Source organism: Somniosus microcephalus, chromosome 8 (genome assembly GCF_052327205.1).
Source record: "Somniosus microcephalus isolate GS21.2 chromosome 8, FLI_Smic_1.0, whole genome shotgun sequence".
NCBI classification, from domain to species: Eukaryota; Metazoa; Chordata; class Chondrichthyes; order Squaliformes; family Somniosidae; genus Somniosus; species Somniosus microcephalus.
The window spans coordinates 31406345-31431381 of NC_140994.1; the positions used below are offsets into that span (position 1 = coordinate 31406345).

A 25037-nucleotide genomic window follows, 5' to 3' on the forward strand; every position below is an offset into this window, starting at 1 on the left:
TTTATTAACTCCACCAAGTGTTCTGGCAGAGGTGGAATGTCATAGCCGAATCGAGTTACATACTGGTGTAATTGCTGTTTTAACTCATCTGTTACAGCGACATCTACTTGCCTATGTAAATAAATAATAACACCCACACCCCAAGTCTCACAGGTTGGACTGGGGTAAAACAGAAAGTTGCCACTGCAATGGGACAAGTCACGTTGTTACCGTACTGGTGCATTGTAGTGACACAATATTCACCCTTCTCTCGATATGCAGATCGTACGGGGAAATGCTGTCCCGCAATCACTTTCATAGTGCAGTTCCATGCTATCCCATCCCAATCAAATCCGCATGCAGGGGCTGCATGTTCTACCACGTCATAAGGGCAGATGAATGTATCCTGAGCCTGCGCACACCCGATAAGATCTAGGGCCACCCATGTGGTCCTATCCACTTGGGTCACATATTTCCGGGGTTCATCATACTTTATTAAATGGTACTCCTATGTTCTCCACGTGGAACAGAGGATTTGGGGTCAGCTTTTTGGGCAGGATGGGAAAATATAATCCTATTCCTAACGGGGTGATATTGTTTTGTTCCTGCAAATGGCATTCATGTTTCACCGGGTACACCTGTACCAACCTCCTGACTTTACACATTCATGGTAAATTGTTAAGTGGATATTGCCCTCAGATGTCAATCAGTCACCCACGAGGGTAGCTTCCCCTCAGCAATGCGCTGCAGATTTTCATGGGCTTGTTCCACTAACCAAGATCCATACATTACACAAACATCATTTTGCATGGCCTCACTAGAGGCATTCTGGTCCTCCTTTAAAATTTGATTTATCTTTTTAGCATGGGATTCTCACACTTTCAGTACATTTCCTGCAAATGAATGGTCATGATTTGGTTCTCTTCTAATTCCTCCTGTTCTAGACCATTCATTTCATTCAAAATTTTCTTTATGCCATTTCTGACCACCTTTACGGACTGATCTCGGCTAGCCAAATCAAGGCTATTAACCAAGGAGGTTCGGTATTAAAAACTGTTGCTGCATCATTTATCAGGCCCCGTCACCTTCTGAAATGGTCCCCTTTAATCCCATGACCGACATTGTCTTTTTCAATGAACTCACTACTATTTTCTCCAAAGGTGTTGTTATACCCATCACTATCCCCTGAGCCCTTGCGATATAACGGCTCTAATTCAGATTCCGCTAGGGATTGTGCTGGCCCTCTCCCAAAATCCCTCTATTAATTCCCGCATCATCCTCCCATATAACCACGCTGTTTCTGGTTTGTACCAGTTCGGTAACCCCACCTCAGTCAGATTCAATATTACCGGCACCACCTCGCGATGCTCGTACAATACCATCCGAGTTGGGATTACCACTAACCCATTAGTTGGTCCCGGGGTGTGTTGAGGACAAGTGACCTGGGTTGTATGTTGTCCTTCCCGTGATTGTGTTTTATTCATAGGAGGAGGGATTGCTGGTCGAACTTTTAATTCTACTGCATGTATAACCGCACTTCCGTTACCACATCACCTTACGTGATAGGTGCTAATACCGGTATCATTGCTGTACCATTGCTAGAGTTCCTTGGCCCTATTGTGGGCAAACATCATACCGCTGGTCACATCCCTTTCAATCGCGGACTGGCAGTACGAATCATCCGACTTGAACCCATCTGTTACCACACTTGGGCTAACACATCCGTAAATTCCCTCATGAATTTTCCACCATCGGGGCCAACACAACAGGGTGTACCCCGTGCCTTGGGATTGGGCCGGACTTCCTACATTCCCCTGAGGGTTCCCTATTTGATACTAACTGGAATGGTCACTTGTTTCAGCCTGTGAGAACCACACCCATGGCCCGGTGGGGCGATCTTTGCATTTTTTGCATAACCCCTTCCTTCCCGGACCTCATACGTGGTAACCCACACTGTCCCCGAACACGCGGATTCGCAACCACCCTTGATGTACTGGAGGGTAAGGTTTCGAACGGCGTCTCGTGGTGGTGTCTCCGGGGCAACTGCAATCGAACTATTATAGAGGAAATAGCTAGTTGTGGTCTAGTATGCCGAATAAGCTGATGGTGAAATTTTAGATAGAGCAGAATCCCGATCATTGGCCAGCATAAGTCCTTCATTTTATATATCTTCTTGCCTGTGGGGAAAAGGGACAAAAACAGAGTGTTACTCCCGGCCTTACACCCACTCATTAATTCAGGCCTTCATCACTGATGATTTAAAAAAAAAAAAAACAGGGCTTCCTACTTTTCTTTTTCTGTATTGGGCAATTTTCGACTCCTACCACTGACAATATTTCAAGGGTGTCTTTTTATTTCTTTTACTACGTTGTGAGGTAGGAGGGGTCTGTTGGGCTCATCTGTGGACAAGGCTTAATCCTGAATCTGGGGTCGGCGGTGTTTCTACGGCTCCCGTGTCCTGTCCACTTTCATTTGGACCATACTGTACCTGTGGAGATGCCACTTCAGGCAAGGGCGCCTCATTGGGCGGGGGTTCCCTGTTAAGCATCCCCTCTGCATCATCCCACTGGAGAGGAGGAATCCTTCTCACCATGCTCATGATCATGGCTTGTTGTCTTCTTGACCTGCTAGTGGACTGAAAAAGCTTCATCTGGTTAATACGAAACCATTTCATTTTCTTAGGCAACCGAACCACATACACCATGGGTCTGGCTTTATCAACAATGTTATATGGGTCCCTTGTGTAATGATCAGTAACATGTCATCCTAGAATGGTACACTAGGTGGAGCTGTATGTATATAAGAGTGGGCTACCCACGATGCACTAGGTTACCCACAAGGCAGTAGTCAAGATGGATGCCTGCACACGAAGTCCACATGGCTGAATAAAGTGACTAGCTCAAGCTAGCTGTTCATAATGATAATGTCTATTTATTTATGAACATAACACCTTGTAAAGGGGTTCAAACACTCCCACCCTCGCATAGTTTCGTACCATCACCTGGCTTCCCATCTCCCATTCCTGGGTTTTACTCCGAGCCAAGTGTAGGCATTGGTGTGCCTTCCCAATGTTGTGGGCGGCCCTCAAGTTCAACTCCTTTAGGGTTTCCCAAAGGTCGTTTAAGAACTTGTCCCGAGTCACTTCCTCAATCTGTTTGTCCGTCAAAGTAGGGACCAATAAGTGGGTGGGGTTCGCCTGGGTCTCCCCGTTACCAATTCGTGAGGGGAGTAACCTGTTCCTTTTGGATTTTTTTACTACGTATTCCCATAAGAATTAGGGGAAGTATTTCATCCCACTTAGTGTGCTGTTCGTTTAATTCCTTTCGCACGGTCGACTTCAACATACGGTTCATTCTTTCCACAATTCCCGATGACTGCGGGTTGTGGGTCACGTGTCACTTCCCCTCAATTCCAAGCAACTTCGGAATGGCTTGCATTACCTGACCTGTAAACTGACTTCCCTGTTTTGACCCTACCACACGAGGAAGTCCCCATCTGCACAATACCTCACTCACCCAGGTCTTGGCTGTCCACAGCGCTGTGGCCAATTTACACGGGAAAGCTTTTGCCCATTTGGTGAAATTATCCACCAGGACTAAGCAATATCTGATGTAAGAAAACTACTAGGCACTTGGTCTAAGTATTAAACAAGGCTTTAATCAACTGTTTTTCAACATGGAGATCTAGCTGTGTCCTTCACTCGTTCCTGTTAAAGAATGTCCTGAGCAAGCTGGGCCCATGCCCGAGTATTTATACTCTCCCTGGACAGCGCCACCTGCAGGCCACCCAGTATCATTTCATAAGTCATTTCCACATGAATGACAAGATTCATGTCAATATTTATTGCCCTTCTTAGGTTTTATCGGACCCCTACCCACCACTATCTGGACGCACTGCCACGATTCCTCTGGTCGGTGGGTATGTCGGAGGGGAGCCTTTCTTTTATGTGGGTCAGGATTGTGAGCTGCACAGACGGGACAACTTTTACAATAATCCTCTACGTCTTCCCTCAGATGAGGCCACCACCCCACCTCCTCAACTCTCTTCCAAGTCGTCTCGGGTCTGGGGTGCCATTCTCCTGGCCTCCCGTGCACAAGCTTTGGACACGATCCACTTATCCCCTTTAAACAACGTGCCTTCCCGAACCTCCACATTGCTAGTGCCATAGGGTCCTTCCACAGACTGACCTGTTTCCTTTTCTCTAAAGACTGCCTTCAATGCAATATTGTTTAACTGCACTTTTTTAAGATCCAACGGGAGCGGGACATTCTCGGTCACTGGAAGTTGTGGCTGCCACCATTCCTGATTGATACGGGTCCCACGGGACCCCTCGTTCCGCCCCCCCCCACCCTAGCTAATTCGTCTGCTCTCTTGTTCCCCTCCCATCTGGGCTCGGTTTTAGAATGCGCTTTCACTTTGTGTATGTGATAGTCCTCCCCTCCCTTTCCTACGGCTTCCATGATAGTTGCCAGCATCGTTGCAGTAACTAACGGTTTGCTATCTGCGGAGGTAAAACCTCTTCTAGCCTAAATTGTCAAATATTCCGTACAGAAATTACAGGTGAACCTGGAGTCAGAGCAGATCGTATACAGTGGGGGAAACTCGATGGGATGCGTTACTATATACTATATAGGTTGGGGCTGCCAATTCTGCCTGTTGAGCACTAAGAGTGGTGGGCAACTTAATCGCCACTCCCACCCCTTTCTGTGGGTCATAAATTCCACACCCTGTTTTATGTTCCCCCTTCTCCACAAAAGTAGACCCATCCACATATATATCTCTCCCCTCAGGGTGGATACCGGGTTTGAATCCGCCCTCTGTCTCCCACACCCCTTCTACCGTACAGGTGTGAGATCCGCCCTGATAATGAAGGTTCGTCGCTAACTTCTGGCTTGCTTAGTGCTCTTACTCTCAGATCCATCCCTTCTAACTGTAGGGTCCACGCAGCTACCCGGGTGCTTGACGTCGTTCCCTCTTTAATTCGGCCTTCGAACAGGAGACGGGTTGGCGTGTGATGGATGAGGAGAGTGATGGGCTGGGTTCCCGTGAATATAGCAAAATGTGTTACCGCCCAGAATGTGGCAAGCAAGTGCCTCTCTCAAGTAGAAAATCCCTTCTCCACCTCGGCTATTACTCTGGAGGCAGAGGCCTCCGTGGTCTCAGCCGACCATTTACTTCCTGCATTAAAACAGCACCCAGGCTGGCATCTGTCGCTGCTACCTCAAGAAAGAAGTCCTATATATGGTCTATTGCCCCCAGGGCCGGGGCCCTTTGCAGGTCCCATTTCAACTGTACAAAAGCCTCCTCACAGCGCTCATCCCATTCCCATTCCACTCCTTTTCTAAGCAATCTCAGCAGCGGAGCTACCGCGGCCGCATCATTCTCGAGGAATTCTCTACAGTACCCCGGCAGACCCAGGAATGATCGGAGAACAGTTGTCGACCCCGGGCGGGGGCAGTTCCTGGACCGTTTTACGCTTCACGTCATCTATAGCGCGTTCTCCCGGTCGGAGAGTCCGCCCGAGGAACTGAAGCTCCCTTTGTCCTTCTTGGGGGTTACCTTAAAACCTGCTGCTGCAAGCAATTCTAACAGCCCCTGCAGTAATTCCTCATGCTCACTCTCACTGTCCGTGAACAGCAGTCCATCATCCACATACTGCACAAGCTGACCTGGCCGACTAAATTCTGACAGATACTGATGGAAAATAGACAGACTGTTGTGGAACCCTTGTGGCAGACACGTCCACCCGTACTGCTGCCACTTAAAGGTAAAAGCAAACTTGTACTGGTCCTCCGGGTGTAAGGGAATCGACCAGAGCCCATTTGATGTGTCCAACACTGGAAACACCGTGGCAGAGCTCGGGATATTGCCGATCAGATCAACCACGGCTGCTACCGTGGAAGCACAAGCAGAAATGTTTTTATTCAAAACCCTGTAATCTACAGACATCCGCCAAGAGTTGTCCCGTTTCTTTACTGGCCAAACGGGGCAGTTAACATGCGTCGCAATAGATCTCCATACCCCCTGTTCCACTAAGGACACGACGGCTTTTTCCAGATCTTTCTCGGCTTCCTTGGGGAACGTATACTGTTTTTGGAGCCGGGACATGGGTTCTCCCCCCACTCGCACCTCGACTCCTGCTGCCCTGCCACAATCATGTTTATGGGTAGCAAAAACTCCCGTGCCATCCCGCACGATGGTTTCATACCTTTCGGGCAGCCTAGACGTTAATGTCTCTAAGTCATAGGGTCCCGCGGGCGCTACCACCCATGCCTCTCCGTGGCACGGGGGTATAATGACTACTTTCTCACCATGATCCACCCCACCCCACCCCACAAACAGTTAATATCCATATCCACGATCACATTGTGGGCTAACATCCAATCAGAGCCCAGCACTCCCATTCCTGGCTGATCCCACTTCATTAGTACACATTTCCACTTTGTTTGGAGGGGTCCTACCTTAAAGCTCAAAGGTTTTGACACCGTCCCAGCCGCTGAGTTGTCTGTGAGACTACCTAAAACATAAAGGGTACCACTTGACCAAGGAGATGACATTGGGAGGGGAGAGTGGACGACTGTGCTCGATGCTCCAGTATCTACTAAATAGTCCCCTCTCTCTCCTTCAATCATGAAGTCTATGCATGGTCTTCCCCAATCACTGTACCTGAGTGGACACAGGCATTCGGGCTGGGCGTGGTCCCGTCGTGCTTGAGTTTCTCCGCGGTCCTCCCCATGCGCCACGTGGATTTTCCCTTGCGAGGCTTCAAGCGCCCTCGCACGTTTAGTCAACGATTGGATCAGCTCCTCATAATTAGGGGCGCTCATCTGCGACTCTGTCTGTGGTGGAACCTCAGTCTTTCCTTTCCTAGGCTTCTTACAGTAGCGCATAAAATGTCCCGTTCCTCCACAATTATAGCATGCCTTGTCCTGACCCCCTTCCCTCTCTGGCGCAGTCCCTTCCTGTTGCCATTTTCGGGGGGTCCCACCTTTCATTTCACATACCTTGCCCTTTGGTCTATTCATTACCCCAGTATTCTTTTATCTGTTTGGCACGCCTCAAAGCGCAGTGTCATTTTCCTCACAACTCTAGCCTCTATTTTCCCCATCTTCTGGATCAAAATCAGACATAGCAGCTTGTAAGTACGGCAGACTGAGAAATCAAGGCACGCAGCCAGTGGTTGTGTGCTGCATCAATTAGTTGTCCTACTAGTTGCCCTCTAGGTCCTAGTGCCCCTTCCATGGCCGCAAGATATGTGGGTCACAGTCTGTCAGCAAACACCGCCGAGGTTTCATTTGGGCCCTGTTCCACGTTTGCTATGGCTTTACAAGGACCCCTTTTCCCCTGTCCCATCACCCGGGCAATCCTCACCTTCAACTCCTCATAGTTGCCTCCCGCCCTTTTACATTCTGGTGGGAAGCCAGGAAGCACTTTTTCTCTTCCTCATGCAAGTTGTTCAAACCAGCCACTTGTTCTATCTCTAGGTAATGCCATTGTGGATCCCCTCCCAGCTCCAACTTTTTCCTTAAATCCTCCGTATTATACTGAATCACAAACTCCTGATCGAGCACCCCTAAGTCTCCTGCCGTCGCATCCGCGGCCGGCGCTTGGTGCCGTTTTTGGTGCATGGGGGCCGTAGGTGGGGGCCGGACTCCCTCCGGTGGGTCACACCCTGGCCCCTGCTCTATCTCCACTCTATCCTCATCACATTCGCTATCCCTTTCTCCACTTTCCAGTCCTTCTGCTCCTAACAAAGGGGTCATAGCGCACACAAGACCCCTCTGAACTTGTAATTTATTCTCCAACTCATTAATCTTCCTCTTACACTCAGTGTGATCCCCTCGAGCACCCCGATCTTCAGAAACCTGCTTCTGAACAACCCTAAATGCAGCTTTCAGGTCCTCATTGGCCCTCTCTGTTGCTCCGCTCGATGCCTCTGATCTGCTTCCTTCAATGACCACACGTCACACTGATTCATTTTATTTATACACTGGCTCTCAAGGTACTGTTCTTTGTTACACCACCTTTCCTTTGCCTTTTCAAACTTCTCCTTGAGCCTTCTCTTACTTTCCATTTCCTCCTCTAACTCTCTTTTACTCCTTTCCCTCTCTCCTTCAGAAGTCGGTTTACCACCGCTTCCTTCTCTTCTGTTTCTTTCCTTAACTTGATCTTTACCCTTTCATCGGTTTTAACCTGCCTTTGATAGGCTAACAACCAGATGGCTTTCATTATCCCCGGCCAACACGTGGACCCTTGTGTCCACTGTTTGACCTCATAAACCAGGTCATCACCATCTATAATGACCTGTATCCACCTCTCCCGGAGAGGTAACTTCCCTGCCACATACTTTGTGACCAACTCATCCATCGTCTTTGCCATTGTCTGTTCTGAACGGGTCCCTGTTCGGGCGCCAAAATCTGTAAGACATTCAAATTCACCCGGTCCTTTAACCCGTTCAACAGTTACCAAAGTTCAGACCCGTGGAACAGACAACACAAAACCCAAGGATTTCAGGGAAAACTTTCTTTTACTTATAATCACCTGCTGATTTTTAAGTAAAAGAAAGTTTTCCCTGAAATCCTTGGGTTTTGTGTTGTCTGTACCACAGGTCTGAACTTTGGTAACTGTTGGGCGGGTTAAAGGACCAGGTGAATTTGAACATCCTACAGGGTAAACACTTCTTCCTTCCCCCAACCTCCTCCTCCGACCACCGCCACCCACCCCCCCGCCACCTCACATCCACAGACATATAGGGGGAAAAATTTGGTGGTGCCCCCTTTGGGGCGCTAGTAGCGCCCTGAAAATGTTAGCACCCCTGCACCGTAAATTCAGTGGTAGCATCCCAAGCAGGAGGCAGGGTGACGTAAGAAAACTACTAGGTACTTGGTCTAAGCGTTAAACAAAGCTTTAATCAACTGTTTTACAACATGGAGGTCCAGTTGTGTCCTTCACTAGTTCCTGTTAAGAATGTCCTGCGCAAGCTGGGCCCGTGCCCGAGTATTTATACTCTCCCCGGACAGCGCCACCCGCAGGCCGCTCAGTATTATTTCATAAGTCTTTCTTTCATGAATGACTGATTCATGTCACAAGGCGCTACTGGAAGTGCTCATAAAGGGCGCTACCATTGAAAACGCCATCCTGACCCTGTCGGACATATCGTCCGGCTGTAGGTCAGGGGGCGCGACCGAAGTTTGTGGCCGGGGCGCGAGCGGGGCACTGCGCACGGTGATGTTGTCATCACCAGTGGCACAGCGCCGCAGGGCGCTACTGGCTACTGCCGCCGCTAACCTTCCGCTGAAAAATTTCGCAGGAGGCGTTAGCGGTGCCGCGCCTGGGCACTAGGAGCTTTGCGCCCCGTTAGTGCCCCCCGGGGGTGCTAACGGGAGGCGCAAAGCAACCCAATTTTTCCTCCATAATCTTCTAATATCTACTTCATTGACTCAGTGTCGATTTATTTTGTAAGTATTATGTTAAGAGAGTAGCCCCTTTAAAGGGCTGATGCTGACTAAAACAAATATTTCTTCTCCAAAGTGAAAGAGTATATAACGTTTCAGAGAAATAACTTTCATTCCAAAATAGATCTTTTTACTTTTTGAGTTGCTGAAAACACGGAGTTAAAACTTCATTAAGGTTTTAGTTTCTTAAATATAATTGGACAGTGACAATGAACTGATGCAGAAGGAGTACACACGCTGATCTGTCAGTCAGAAATGCATTCCCCTGATTGCTGTGATAATGGGACATTTAGATAATTATTGTTGTCATTTCTATGTAAGTGTTGCCTGTGGCTTTATTCAGTCACGTGATTTATTCAAGTCATTAGATTTGAACAATTCGGACTGGGGTATTAAATGATTACTGTGTTGATGGCTCCAGAATAATTGCTCAGATAGTAGTCAATTTGTATGATGCATGCGTTGGTTATGGTTGTCCAATTTCTAAAGTGAGTTTTAACGTCCGGGGTTCTAAAGGTGACAAAAAGTTAATCAGCATCCATTTTTTGTATCAGCAGTGCAATCCATTAATGAATGTTAATTGTGTGGGAGCTGCTGAGGGCAGTCAGCACCTCTGCCAAAGTGTTACTTTTATTAATAAACAAAAACTTATGCAGAGGGAAGGTTGAGTGCTGAGAATTTTGTTTGTTGCAAGTTTTCTCCTTCCTTGCCTCCTGGCATTTGCTATTGTGCTCCTACAATGGCTTAGTGAGTTTTATCTAGTCACCTAGCCTGAGCCACACAGACCAGGAAGGCCCTCATTCCCAATGTGTTGACTTAGCTGATCTTAGCTGGGACAATTGTCGGACAGCTGCGATTTGCCCCAGCACGCCCCAGATTAGGGGAGGGAAATTCAACCGTGACTTCCACTCCTGATCATTATATCCAGCAACTTGTAGAAGTGCACAGGTGTGGACGCTAGGTGAAGTGGGGCTTAGTCTCCCCTGTGATGCCCTTACTTAGCTTGTTGACAGCGGTTAATACATGAATAATGGTCACTGTGAAACTGTTACCCAGCAAGGAGTTAACTTCTTCAGGAGAGAAGGGGAGAAAATTAGTGAGGGGAAAAAGTACTGAAAATTCCATTAAAAAAATGTACTCATTTACTTTCATCACCAGCATCATGGTGCTTGTTCTGCTTTGTTCACATATGTTGAGACATAGGCCTAGATTTTCAGTGTGCCGTGAGGCAGGCTTTTAGGCGTGCGGGGGGCTAAAATCCCGAATTCGGGGGTCCTGACACCATCCCGCCCAAAACCCGCCTCCACGTAAGTTTCAAAGGAGGCGGGTACCTGCCCCGCACTGGGACCCGCCCACCTGAGGCAGGAAGGGATTAGTGCCAATTAACTGCCTGTTAACAGGTAGTTAACAGGCAGTTTTTAGCCGAATCCCTATTTTGAGGGGTGTCGTGTGGGATTCCCGACGGCTCCAAACCACGCCAGGTTAGAGCAGGCGGGCCGTCGGGTTGAAGGACTTGGAGGGGTCGCAATGTCGGTGTTCAGGTGTGTGATGGGTGCATGAGTGCAAAGGTAAGTGTGTTTGGTGTGTCAAAAGTGTGTAAAGAAGTTTAAATTACATGTACTTACCTTAACAGCCTTTCTTCCTCTAGGCGTCGGGAGTCCATCACTCAGCCGGCACTGAAAGCAGAATGGCTGCGATCTGTCAAAAGTGACAGCCTTCAGCTTCCATTGCCAGTGAGAGTTCTAACTGAGTCTGTGTAGAAGGACTCAGGTTGGAAGTCAGACTGTCAGTGTTTGACAGCTTCAAACAGCTGTGAAACACTGACATTTCATCTGTCAAGGTGTCTTGACAGATGAAATTTCAGTCTGTGATGTCACCTGTTGCCGGGTGGCCCTTAATTGGCCTGCTGAGCCCGCTGGGTGGGCTCAACAAGGTCAATCAAGGGAAAATCGCGTGGATTGGCAGGACGTCGATGGAGGCAGGACTAAAACCCAAAAGTTGTAGTCCCGCCTCCTTCCCGACTGCTGAATGAAAATCCAGCCCATAAAATGGAGTATCTCTGTATGAGATTGAAGGAGATGAGCATTACACAGCCTCACAAGCTAATTGGGAACAGCCATTCAATTAGTCTGGCTTGGGATCTTTTGATGAGTGGATTGAATCATTTTAGCTGGACAATAATGTTGAAAAGTTCTTTAGCTTTGGCTCTGTTAGGTGTTGTACTATAATGTAACAAATCCTGTGAATGCTGTTACTGCACCACATATTCTACTTTTGCTTTTTGTTATGGTGTTTCATTGTTGGTAAAGCTAACTGATGAATATAACAGCAGATAGAATCTACAGGTAGTATAGTGGAAATTGTTTTTAAAACTTGTCAGGAAAATATTTGTTTATTGTGCTATATTTTGAGTTCCAAAAGGTGGGAGGACAGTATATGCAGCACATTTTAAGGAAGTTCATATTCGATGCAATGGTGTATTGTACATGTTGAGCAGTATATGCTGAACGTTATAGTATTGTACAATGAAAATGTTTACATTTCTATAAAAATGATTGTCAAGAAATATTCATAGCAGGAAAATAAAGCATGTAACTTGCTCATTAATCAAACCTATTGGTTAACAATTCTGCAACCCCCACTAACCTCTATTGTACCATGAGGTATACAATGGGAGATCTGCTAGTGTATTAGTAAAAATTCTGTGTCCATCACACTTCAAAGTGTTAAAAGCATAAAAATGAGAAAGCAGTCATTTTATGCTAGTCACTTTTGCCTGGAGCTAGAAATTTACAAACACCTGCCAATCAGCAAATGTTTCCTCATCGAAAGGAATTCATCTCTAATTGACCTCAGGATGTCCTACTTAGACTGCAGTTAGGCTATATGGCCTTAAAGGGATAAGTCAGGTTAAACATAACTGTACCTTGATACCTTGTGCATTACACGTATAAGGCATCTATTCTTGTAAGACAGTTGACTTACTGTTAATATGCATATAATTTCTATATAATTAGGCAAGACAATATTACATAGAACTCAGGTACTTATCTAGCTTCCCTTTAAATGCCTCAATGCTATTCCTCTCAACTATTCCTTCTGGTAGCAAGTTCCACATTCTAACCACTTTCTGGTAAAGAAGTTTCTCCTGAAATCCCTATTGGATTTATTGGTGACTATCTTATATTTATGGCTCCTAGTTTTGGTCTCCCCACAAGTGAAAACATCTTCTCTACGTCTACCCTGTCCACCCCTTTCATAATCTTAAAGAACACTATCACATCACCCCTCTTTTCTAACAAAAACAAACCCAAGCCTGTTCAATCTTTCCTGATAGATATAACACTTTCCTGATATATAGGGGGAAAAATTCGGTTGCTTTATGCCTCCCATTAGCACCCTAAGAGGGCGTTAATGAGGCACAAAGCAACGAGCGCCTGGGCGCGGCGCTGCCAGCGCCTCCTGCGAAATTCAGCGGGAGGTTAGTGGCGGCGGTAACCGTTGGTGCCCCGCGGCGCTGCGTCGCCAGCGATGACATCATCGCCGTGCGCAGTGCCCCACTCGCACCCCAGCCGCAATCTTCGATGGCGCCCCCGACTTACCGCCGGACGCTATGTCCGACAGGGTTGGGGGGCCTACCTGCGGCCGGGACAGCACTAGTTAAAGGGGAGGCGGCGGGCGGCCATTTTTGTTGCTGGCCGCCTGCCCGCACCTGCCCCTGTTGCCGTCCCTGGTCCTCAGCCCCCGTGAAGACCCCCCCGGGGAGGTGCTGGCTGCTCTCCGTGAGCCCAGCACTCCTCTTGAGTGCCGTACTCGTTTGCCGGCACTCCCGATCCCTGGTGGCCCAGCTGTGTGCCGGGACGCGCTGTGCCAGGCCCCTCCCCTTTAAGAAGGGGGAGGAAGGCCTGCAGTACTGCGGCACGTAGCGCCGCGATATTCCCTCGCAGCATCCCAAGAGGGAGGCAGGGCGCAGTAGCACCCCGCTTCCCTCTTGGGGTGCTACCGTTCAATTTCGGCCGCAGAGGTGCTAAATTTTTTTGGGCGCTAAAAGTAGCGTCCTGGCGAAGTTAGCGCCCCAAAGCGGGTGCAACTCAATTTTCCCCCCATAATATTCTATTGAAGAATCATCTCTTCAGTATTTAAATTGGTTAATAGAGATTATTAGATTGTGGAGTACTGGAGCATAGAAAGGGCCAGGCAAGTTTGTGCTTTGGAATCTGTTGGATTTCTTACATAAATGTCAAAGATTTATGTTTGATTTGGGAAGATCTCTCCAGCCAGACAGTGGAACACACAGAGCTGTTGAGTTGTTGTTTGGCTGAGAGTAACGCATTGCTACATCATACAAGAAACAATGCTGCCATGGTTACCCAATATATAAATAATAGTTTCTCAGCACAGCTGCATGTCCATGTGATACAGTGTCATTTCAAAATTCTTCATATCTGTTAAATGCTTCCAAGGGTTCTTTTAAAATGATCTGAAATTTAAACTGACAGTGTAGTCTCAAATGCTGTTTTGTTGAACAGGCCATTTTTAAAATGCACTGTTCTGTCTTGGCCTTCTTTCACATTAATGGGCCAGATTTTGCTGTAGCAGGGCATCTAACGGCGTCTGCCCCTGCACCCCTCAGCTCAAATTTTTTTACCCACAAAGTTACTGAAAGTGCGAGCTGATAGCGGCACAGCGAGGGAAACAGGGCATCTGAGACCTGAGGGAGGGCAACCAACAGAGTAATTCCTTAATCAATGAGATTTAAGAATTTGGAAATAAATATAGGAAGGACTAAGAAAGAGGGTGAATTCAATGTCAAATCAGGCACAGAAAGAGAAATAAAGAGTGGAAAAGAAAGATTGGATTAAGAGAGAGAGAAAAAAGAGACAGAAAGGAAAAGTAAAAAAAAAAAAATTAATTTATAATTTGACATTTTTTAAATCTCCCCCAAAAATTCTAAACCTGAGGAATGAGACTTTGCACTGGTAATTTTGGTGCCAGAGAGGTAGGTTGACAGTCATTAACATTTAACATGTCATTAAGTGGGTACTTACGTTTGTAATGACAAAGCTGAACTTTCTGTGGCGTGTTTAATGGCAAATTAATGGACAAATACAGCAAGTTCCAAAAAAAGAGGGGAGGCTAAGGATGAGATGTCATTTTCAGGAAGCTAACTGCAACTTGGACAGCATCTTTTGCATATTCACATTTAACTCTGCTCCTCGCCTGAAGTTGTTGTACCATTTACCCATAAATAACAGCGAGCACCATTAGCCTTGCCGTTATTTTAACAGCAAATTCAGGCCCATTGTTTCCCTATCGAGACACTTTTAATGTCTAACTATTGATACTGCGCCGCACAGAGGGGGAGTTGCATTGTGTAAGAAATAATACTCTCCCATTCTTATCCTTACTCCCACGGTGAGACCTTCATAAAAACATAAAAATTAGGAGCTGGAGTAGACCATACGGCCTCTCAAGCCTGTTCCGCCATTCAGTAAGATCATGGCTGATCTTCAACCTCAACTCCACTTTCCCGCCTGATCTCCAGATTTCTTGATTCCCCTAGAGTCCAAAGATCTATCTATCTCAGCCTTGAATATACTCAACGTTTCAGCAACCCATTAGGGTAGAGAATTCCAAAGATTCACAATCCTGAGTGAAGAAATTCCTCCATCTTAAATGGGCTACCCCTTATCCTGAGACTATGCCCCCCAGTTCTAGACACTCCAACCAGGGGAAACAACCTCTCAGCATCTACCCTGTCAATCCCCCTCAGAATCTTTTATGTTTCACTGAGATCACCTCTCATTCTTCTAAACTCCAGAGAGTATAGGCCCATTCTACACAATTCCACCTCATAGGACAGCCCTCTCATCCCAGGAATCAATCTGGCGAACCTTTGTTGCTCCGCCTCTAAGGCAAGTATATCCTTCCTTAGATAAGGAGACCAAAACTGTGCACAGTACTCCAGGTGTGGTCTCACCAGAGCCCTGTACATTGTAGCAAGATTTCCTTACTCTTGTCCTCCAATGCCCTTTTTCCGGATGCCATTCTGATGATATGGGAGTATTACATCAGTATGCCGATATGTTACTGTCACAGCCATCTAGCAGTGTTATGCACACGGGTTATTTAAAAAAACAGTAGATATGTTCAGCTTTCCCTCTTCATCTTGGAAATCAGCAGCAGTCCCTTTTAGAAAGTGAATGAACTGAAATTCCAATCTCATTCCGAAACAGGCATTGTTCTATTCGATTTAAGCTATTTCCTGGAAAGTAGCTTTGGAAAGGTCTCTTGTGGAGCCTATAAAGAGATGCTATTTCTGGATATTTAACAGATATAACCACAATCATTCAACTGATACCAGAGGTTGCTGTTCTTGTTCCCTTTGTCAGCACCAATTAGAATACCCAAACGAAAGAAATTAGCCTGCTTTTTCCTCTGCTCTCCTGCTTTCCCAGCGGAGCCTGGATTCTTTTTCCCCTTCCCCAAGCCAGCAGGATTGGGGCTTAGGATCCCGGCCTATTTCCCTCCACCCGTTTTACCACTGCTCCCCGGGACTGCCTGGTGAAAGGTGGTGGTAGGCCTGGGGTCGAAGCCGTCATTGCCCAAATGTTGTAACTGGAGGGAGGGAGCCTAGCAGATGCTTGCTCTCCCTCTGATCATTTACCTGCTGAAGGCCTTTGTCTCGGCTGAAGCCTTCAATGGAAGACTTGTTCTAGTCTTCGGCCCTTTTAATGTTCCTTTCCCCCTTGCTTAGTCCCACTCTAGCACCACCTCAATCTTTCTGGGGGCCACTGGGGGGCTTCCACTTGCTGGCGGGCATCCCACCAGGAGACCAGTATGAATGCATAATGCCCTAAAAAACTGGGCCGGGGCCAAGGTGGCAGGCAGAAGTCCCGTTCTGACCCAGTAGGGCTGGGCTAATGGAAATCCAGCCCATTGTATCCGAATCTTTTTATTTCATGCTCTTTTTAGCCCTTAATGGGCCAGTAATTCCGGTCCCAACGCGTGAGTACGGACGGGGTACTCACGCGTGGGCCCGTTGGAAGTGCCGGATTTCAGCATGCACAGCGCATGCGCGGGAAACCGGCATTTCCTCCAAGGGGTTCAGAGGTCCAACGCGTGCGCGCAGGACTCTGCGCGCACGCGTTGAACTTCCTTCTTTTTGACAGGTTTGCCCGTGTGTAAGGCCTGAACTTTTTAGACATATAAAAAGGAGGCGTAAGGACTTGATTCTTTAAGGTAAGTGGTCTATTATTTAAAATTATAACATTTTTTCCACAGCTTTATTGTTTTTAAGGACTTTGCAGTAAGATAAGTTTATTTTTAGACCTGATTACTTAAAAAATTATTTTTTTCAAAAGTTTGATTAATTGTTTAAAATAGTTTTTTAAAGTTATTTATAGTTCATTTAATTAGTGGGATGTTTTTTAAAATTTTATTTAAAGTTTAAGTAGTGTTTTGGGCGCCCGTAGTTTTCATGAGTTTGACAGTTCTTACTATCAAACTCATGAATGAAGTTTCCCCTCCCCTGATTGGCTGCCCAGTGCTCACCTGATCCCAGCCGGCACATCGCACTAACTACGCCACTGGATCAGGCAAGCACATCGCGCCGACATCTGAACCGGACCAGTGACAGGAATTCCAAGTCCCAGGCTTCAGCTGTCGGCGCGCCGGGTAAGTGCACATCGGGGGCTTGCACACGCGGCAAGCCCCCGATCCTAATTTCTGGGCCATTATATTTGGACTGTCGTCTCATTCTATCACGTCTTATATGCCAATGCTTATGTGATTATCAAAAGTTGCATCCAGATCAGTTTGCTTTCCCGGCTCTGTCTAATGGAGAAGTCCATTGCCACAAAACAACTTCATCACATGGTCCAGCTGAAAAGTGCCAGAACTTCCCATTGAAGCAGATTTGAGTTAAGGCGCTGGCCAAAACCGCAATATAGACTTGGGCTGCCTGATTGGAAATGGAGTGTTTCACTGCTGGAGCTACCCTTCTCCCACCTCGCTCAATGGCCATGTTTATAAATATTTCAGAAGGACTAAAGTAATGTTAAGTAGACATTGTGTGAAACCAGCCCCTTCCTGTAGATACTCAGCAATCGGGGGTATCTTGGTAACATACAAAAAAGGAAGAACAAAACAGCTTTTAAAAATGTATTAACACATTGGTCACTTTTTCAGCACTTATTTTCAGTTGACAAAAATGTCAACCTAAAAATTAAATAGGCAGCTGCTTGGAGTCTTACATTTCAAGGATTAGTAACATGACAGATCTGTGATTCTGGGGAATATGATTATTTCCACAATTGGATTAAAGCCACCAGCATATTAAGGGCAACACCTGCAGTGTATAGTGTCAGTCGAGCTCTGACAGTGCTGGAAAATGCGAACAAACAAGCTGTGAGGCTCCCTTGTCCTCAGTCATGTGACTGGATAGTCCTGAAGTCGTTTATCCAGATTGTCAATGGGAGAGCAGCAGTGTTCACTCACAGCAAAGGCAAGTGGGACAAAGGTGGGAAATCTGAGCTTGAATCAGTTAATTGTTAACTGGCGGCCGGCAAGGATGCATTGGTGACCGAGTTTCATTGCATGTGTGTATTTAATAGGCATGTAAAGTAAAACAAAAGCCTGTATATACCAGAGGCAGCAGTGTGTTTTACCCGGTACTCAATCAGACTCTTCTAATGCATCTGTCTAGACTCGGAGCTGTCAAGGGTATTCTGGATCCCTATCGCTTGTTGCACAGCAGCTTGGATATTTTATATTATGTATCTGTGTTATGATATGGCTGATTGAAGGATAAGCTGACCAAAGGTTTCAAGTAACAACAGAAAATGCTGGAAAAACTCAGCAGGTCAGGCAACATCCGTGGAGAGAAATTAGAGTCGACGTTTCGGGTCTAACCCTTTTTCAAAACTGGAAAGGAAATGAAATAGATCGAAGGCAGGGCTGCGATAGAACATTTGCTATCATAAAGGTTTCAAGTGTTTACTGTCAATGTATTTTTGTTTCCTTGTCTAAGTGCAGTGAAGAGATTAAATGGATATTTTTGCGCATGCTGAATGGGAATTAATTTTGGCACTGGCTGCTGTGGATCAAAGCGGCCTGTATCAAATGCAGTGAGGGGGAAAAAGCTGCGGGAAGGTTTCTCGCAGCTCCCTGAGAATATGACACATTGTAGAGAGTGAGAACAAGCACAGCCACGCCCGCTGCCAGCAGACTTAAACTCTGCCTTAATGAGAGCTAACGCCTTTCCTGACTTAACACTGTTATTACATTTTCTGAGTTTAAAGCCACAAGTGATGTAAGCAGTTGAACTGTTTCCAAAGCAACAACCCAAGAACTGGCTCAGGCATTTCACATTTATAGAAAGTCTAATAAAGCATTCATCGGTGAGGACACTTAATAATATGTTTGGGGTTGTTTAATAATGATGGCATCGTTACTGCAGTAAAGCCCCATTATTACAAACCTCTCTTTCAGAATGGACATTGCCCGGGGGCTTTAGTGAAAGTTTTGTCACAGTCAGAAGGTAAATTTCTGATAAAGAGAAGTGCTTTGCTGGTTCCCACTGGATTGTAATGCGATTTGATAGTTTATTAATGACAGACCACAACTGAGATTTGCCGCTCAGAGCTTTTGTGGTATGTTTGATTTTTAGCACCTGATGCATCAGATCCATTGATGGGTAACCGAGCTTTCAACACATGAGTGTCATGCTTACGGAAAGAGCTAGCACAAAAAAAAATGGTTTGCAAGTAGTAATGGCCAAAACGGTGGAGGTGAAAGTGTGAGAAGTTAGACATTGATTCGGGACAGTATATTCTGTACACTTTGACAGCAGTATATCTTAATGTACATTGGGTATGCTATTTCCCAATGAAAGAACAAACATGCACCTCTATAGCAGCTTTCATAACCTCATGACATTCCAAAGCACTTCATAGCCAATTAAGTACTTTTGAAGTGTCGTCACTGTTTTAATGTAGGGAAACACTGCAACCAATGTTTCTAAATTTATTACAGCCTGAGGTTCAGAGGGCATTGAAGAACCAGTTGAGGCTTGCTATCTTGGATTTTACACATTTCAAGCTCTCTGCGTCTTGTAACACACGCCTGTGTAATCTTGTATGTAACTTGCAGTCAGCTGTCTATTCTATCCATTCTGCATATTCTTACAACAACATAACTTTAATGCAGAAAAATGCCCACGTGCTTTACAGCGGCGTGATGAAAATGGACACTGTGCCAAAGAAGGAAACATTGGGTAGGGTGACTAGAAGCTTGGCCGATAATTGTAAGGAGGGTCTTGGAGGAGGAGAGGGAGATGGAAAAGTGACTGGGTTTAGGGAAGGAATTTGTGGGACATAGACAGCTAAAGGCACGTTAACCAATGGGAAGGATGCAAAAGGCTGGAATCGGAGGAATAGAGAGTTTGGGGGGTGTTATGTGGCTGGAAGATGGAGGGGGGTGGGAGCGGTAGAAGATAATTTAGAGATTTACATTCTAACGCTTTGATATCTGATGTCTGACATGTCCAATGTTGTTCTTCCCTGGTTTTCAGCTACAGGGACCTATTCACCTTTGCAGTCATGTGAGAGATGTGGGAAAGGCCAAAGCAAGTAAATCAACTCTTGAGTGTATATTATCACCCAACAGTAGGTGGGTTAGGCAGGACAACAGTGGGGTTGGGGTGGGAAGGAAGCTCCCTCAATGTTTTGAGGGAGCCACTTACGCACAATATTGTGCTAAAACCAGCTCAGGACTGCAAATAGCTCCATAGTCAAAGGAGTGGCATACATTCATGGGCATGTCTGGCAGAATGATCGTAAAAGTAGTGATTCTCCCACAATTATTCTGGTAAATGTATTTCTCTTGTTTCCAGAACTATTTCAATTGCTGTTGCACTGTTGCTAATACCCCCTGCCCCACCCTAGAAAGGACCAGCAGTTTAAATGTGGGTGGAGTGAACAGACTACAGCTGCACAATATGGCTCCCTCCCCTCCCTGAAGACTCACTCAGTTTTGCAGGCAGCATATGTGTGTAGCGCATGACATGATTGGTTCGCTGCCACATCTCTTCATCCAGTTTATCTGCCAGGGGTCTGCTTTGGCTCAATGCCACATCTATCATTCCAGCATATCTGGCAGAGGTTCACCAGACAAATGGCCCATTTTTTCCTTTTCAATTGTCTCCTCTCTCTCCACCTGAAGGCACTGCCCCTTCTGATTCAGTGGGCAACTATGGCCATCTGGCGCCTCATCCAAGGGCTCAGTCTTCATATTTGCGGATAGACAGTGAGTGTTAGCAAACTATTTTACCGCAAAGAGCATTACAGCCAAATCCAGTCTTGTTCTCACCTGGCATGCACACATGAGCATGTGTCAGCAGGTGTTATTGGATGGTGATCGGGGGCAAGTGTCTGGTTTATGTTTTCTTCTCGTTAGTCCAAGACACTGAGGCCAATTGCAGCAACTCAACTATTGCCCCAGGTGAGATAAGGTAACTCGGTGCAGATCAAGGATTGAACCTGTGGCTTGCCTGCTACCACATCAGGTAGTGTATTTACATATTGTGTCAACCGGACACCTGGATTTGTCAACTTTTTAAGTGGGTAACTCATTAAGCTCCTAATAAGTTCTACAAATACCATGTTACTCTAGCACATTGTTTTCTTTTAATCCATATCCTCAAACCATCTGGCACACACTGTATTGCTCATCGCATCAGCACTAAAGCATCAAAAAGAGGTGTAGTTTGCTACAGTGGCAGATTGCAACTTGGTTTACGTTAGAAATTTATTCCTGTTACCTAAGGATTTCTAAGGCAACTAACCCCGTCAGGAGTCACACATACAATTAAATAGTATGTGTGTTGTCACTCATGCTTACATGGAGCTGAACTCTGGCAGAGCGCCAAGTGTCACGATAGAGATTGTAGTTGCAAGTATCTTCTCTGTTTGAATTTTGCAAATTGGGTGAACAGCCAGGGCATTGCACCACAAGCTCTTGGTGGAGAGTGATCTTTGCTATGTGATTCCAATGACAGAATGGGTTTGGAAATCTAGGAGAAGCAAACTCATTCACCCCAGAACTGCTGCATGAACCCAACTGAAAGATGTTACACATTAACTTTTCAAGTTTGGATTCTTGTTTTGTCCCGTGTGATTGTATGACTTGTCCCATGTTACATCACTCTCTCATACACGATTCCTAATGACCTTTCTTTGGATCTAGGCGGGAGACAAACATTATCATCCGAGTTGTGCACGATGCAGCAAGTGCAATCAGATGTTCACAGAAGGGGAAGAAATGTACCTGCAAGGTAAGATGTCGCTCCTTTCGCAGGACATTCTTAACAGGAACTAGTGAAAGACACAACTGGACCTCCATGTTGTAAAACAGTTGATTAAAGCTTTGTTTAATGCTTAGACCAAGTGCCTAATAGTTTTCTTACGTCACCCAGCATTGAGCACTTTCAGGCCAGGTCTATCATGATCAGTTGCAGACTAAGGCTTACTGTACACTATGCCAACACTGCACCTCAACCTTCGCAGAGTACTCCCTTCTGTACCAGTGTCATTTTTGTTTTGTTTCATACCCCAGCCATCCCTAAGTGAGATTGGCAATCTGTGCAGCGTTGTTCTATGGCGTGAACTGACTATGAACAGGATTAATACTGCCAATAGTATTTCATGGAGAACCATACACACAAGAGAGAGAGAGAGAGAGAGAAGATTTTCAACCTATCACTCTGGATTGGGTTTGAATCCAAGTCCTGCCCAGAATCACCCAGTCTTTCAGATGTGGCTGCTTTCGATACCTTCAACCAACAGGCTCACTGATGCTGGGATTGGATAGCAGTAAAAATAAAATTTTAATACACGTTTCTCATCACATAGTTGATTCCTGTTCCATTAAATAGGGTAGGTCAGAAAATTAAGGTACTTAGAGCAAAACGTACAGATAAGAAGAACGGCAACAAGAGGATTTAAATTCCTAAAGAAATTGGGAGCTTTAGTGACTATTTGCTTGCAGCAAACTTTCAAATGGAGTAGAACTCATTTTATAATGGTATAATAATTACAACCATCTTTAAAAGGCATTATAAAGTAGAGATGACATGACGGTTCACTACACTAGAGTGCTGATGTAAGGAGAGAGGGAAATCGGATGGTGCATTGCCTCGGGCTGCTCTCTTCAACCTCAAAATGGTAAATTCTGAGTTGCAATGTCTCCAGGCCCAGGGGGATCAGGGAGTAGGAATAGGAGCAAATAGAGTGGGCTACTTCTAAAAATAAAGTGTAATAAAGTCACATGTTTTATAAATGAGAATTCCATTACTGGAAAGTCAGAAGTAATGTTTCTAAGATTAAGGATCTCCGAGAGTCCTGAAAGGGAAAGAGTTCACTGCAAGTGTATTTGAAAATATTGACAGCTTGACTCAGCTGGTAGAACTCTCATGTTTGACTTAGAAGGTTGTTGGTTCAAACCACACTCCATTATCTAGGCTGAGACTTTAGGGCCAATTTTAACGCTGTTTGCCAAGCGGAAACCGGGTGGGCAGTCAGTTAAAATGGCCGAGGGACTTACCTGTCTTCCCATTGGTTCCGATCATACCCTGCACTTCCGAGCAGAAGCCAACGGGGTCCTTCTTTAAATATTCAGATCGGACTCCGATGATATCATCGGGGCCAGAACTGCCATTTTAATCGAAAGCTTGCGCGGAAGACTCATTATGACTTCCTCGCCAGGTCAACGCTTTGGGACGAGGAGCTGGGGCCAGAAGAGGCCCAAAAAGTTGATTTTTTTTTTTTTACTTGTTGGGCCAGATGAAGCAGGCAGCTTCTCTGGGCTCCACAAGGAAACCTTGGGCCTCTCCTGCCCCGGGTTCTCCCGCCCCCCTCCCCGACCATGAATCCCTCCCAAACCCCCTCCCAACTACTTACCTGAGTTTTTTTTCATTCATTCACGGGAGGTGGGCGTCACTGGCAGAGCCAGCATTTATTGCCCATCCCTAATTGCCCTTGAGAAGGTGGTGGTGAGCCGCCTTCTTGACAACTGAGTGTCTTGCTAGGCCATTTCAGAGGGCAGTTAAAAGTCAACCACATTGCTGTGGGTCTGGAGTCACATACAGGCCAGACCAGGTAAGGACAGCAGATTCCCTTCCCTAAAGGACATTAGTGAACCAGATGGGTTTTAACGACAATCCAATGAGTGGGGTAGACTGCGGAGGACTGAACAGTTTGTTGTCCTCCTCAAGCCCCATTTACACAACTGCTGCCCTGAGTTAAAATTGGGGCTTTTAGTGCCATACTAAGGGAGTGCTGCAGTGTCAGATGTGATGTTAAACGGAGGCATTGTCCTCTTGTTGAGCTGGGTGCATGTATGCCATGAAATTATTTGAAGAGAAACAGTGAGTTCTCCTTGGCAACATTTGTCCCTCAACTTGCACCACCAAAAATAGGTTGACTGATTTTTCATCTCATTGCTGTTAGTAAGATCTTACTGCTACACAGTTGCCTATATAACTGTCACTGTACTTTAAAGTAATTCATTGCATGTAAAGTGCTTTGAGAAGCTTCCGAGATATATATGAAGTGCTGTATGAATGCCACTCTTGCTTTCTTACAGCACTCTTTGTATTAATGAGAGATCCTGAACACAGGTGCATGACATAAAACATATTGATAAGGCATGGTTATAGTTTCTATTGCAAAAAAAAGGTTCTAATTTTGAAGCACGTTGTAAGGAATCACAATTCAAAGCACAGACCATTTTGTTTTACTTTCCTGAAATTTGAATTCAATCCACAGTAACTGAACACCTCTTCTGATACTGAACCAACCAGCTTCAGCAAGGTTTGGTTCCAAGTCAAACTTCTACTAATTTAAAACAAAAACTAATAGCACATTTCAGGAATTCACGTATATGGAGCTATAGCTCTTGCTTTAGTGTTCATCGGCCACTGGCTCCCATAGCACAGCTCTTCCACAGCCAGCGGCTACATTAGCATAAAAGTGACAGAATGTTTTAGACCAGCGGCCGGCAAGGCTTTTCACCGCGTCTTCCTAGTTGCCAGTGGTCTTACTGGTGGAGCAGCTCATGTCGAGTGGTGGGTCCATGAATTATAGTCATAACAGCACAGAAGGAGGCCATTTGGCCCATCGAGTCCATGCTGGCTCTCTGTAGAGCAATCCAATCAGTCCCATTCCCCTGCTCTATTCCCGTAGCCCTGCAAGTTTATTTCCCTCAAGTGCCTATTCAGTCTCCCCTTGAAAACATTGAGGGCTGGATTTTCATTGAGAAGTCGGCTAGGAGGTGGGACTACAACTTTCGGGGCTGTAGTCCCGCCTCCATTGAGTTCTAGCCAACCCACGCGATTTAGACTTGATTGACCTTGTTGAGCCCACTCAGCGAGCTCAGCAGGCCAATTAACGGCAACCCGGCAACAGGTGACATCACAGATTGATATTTCATCTGTCAAGACCTTTTGACAGATGAAATATCAGCATTCGACAGCTGTTTGAAGCTGTCAAACACTGACAATCTGTACTACAAGTTAATTCCTTCCTCTCAGGATGAATTAGAGAT

At 45.9% G+C, this 25037-nt stretch overlaps 1 protein-coding gene across 8 annotated transcripts in view; it reads left to right on the forward strand.

Moving 5' to 3' along the window:
* ablim1b (actin binding LIM protein 1b) overlaps positions 1–25037 on the forward strand; it is a 468612-nt gene that overhangs the window by 359755 nt on the left and 83820 nt on the right. For all 8 annotated transcript variants that reach the window (XM_085994431.1, XM_085994434.1, XM_085994436.1 and 5 more), the window contains one exon: positions 21681–21768. In XM_085994431.1, coding sequence (XP_085850557.1) covers positions 21681–21768 — 88 coding nt within the window. The remainder of the gene's footprint in view (positions 1–21680; positions 21769–25037) is intronic.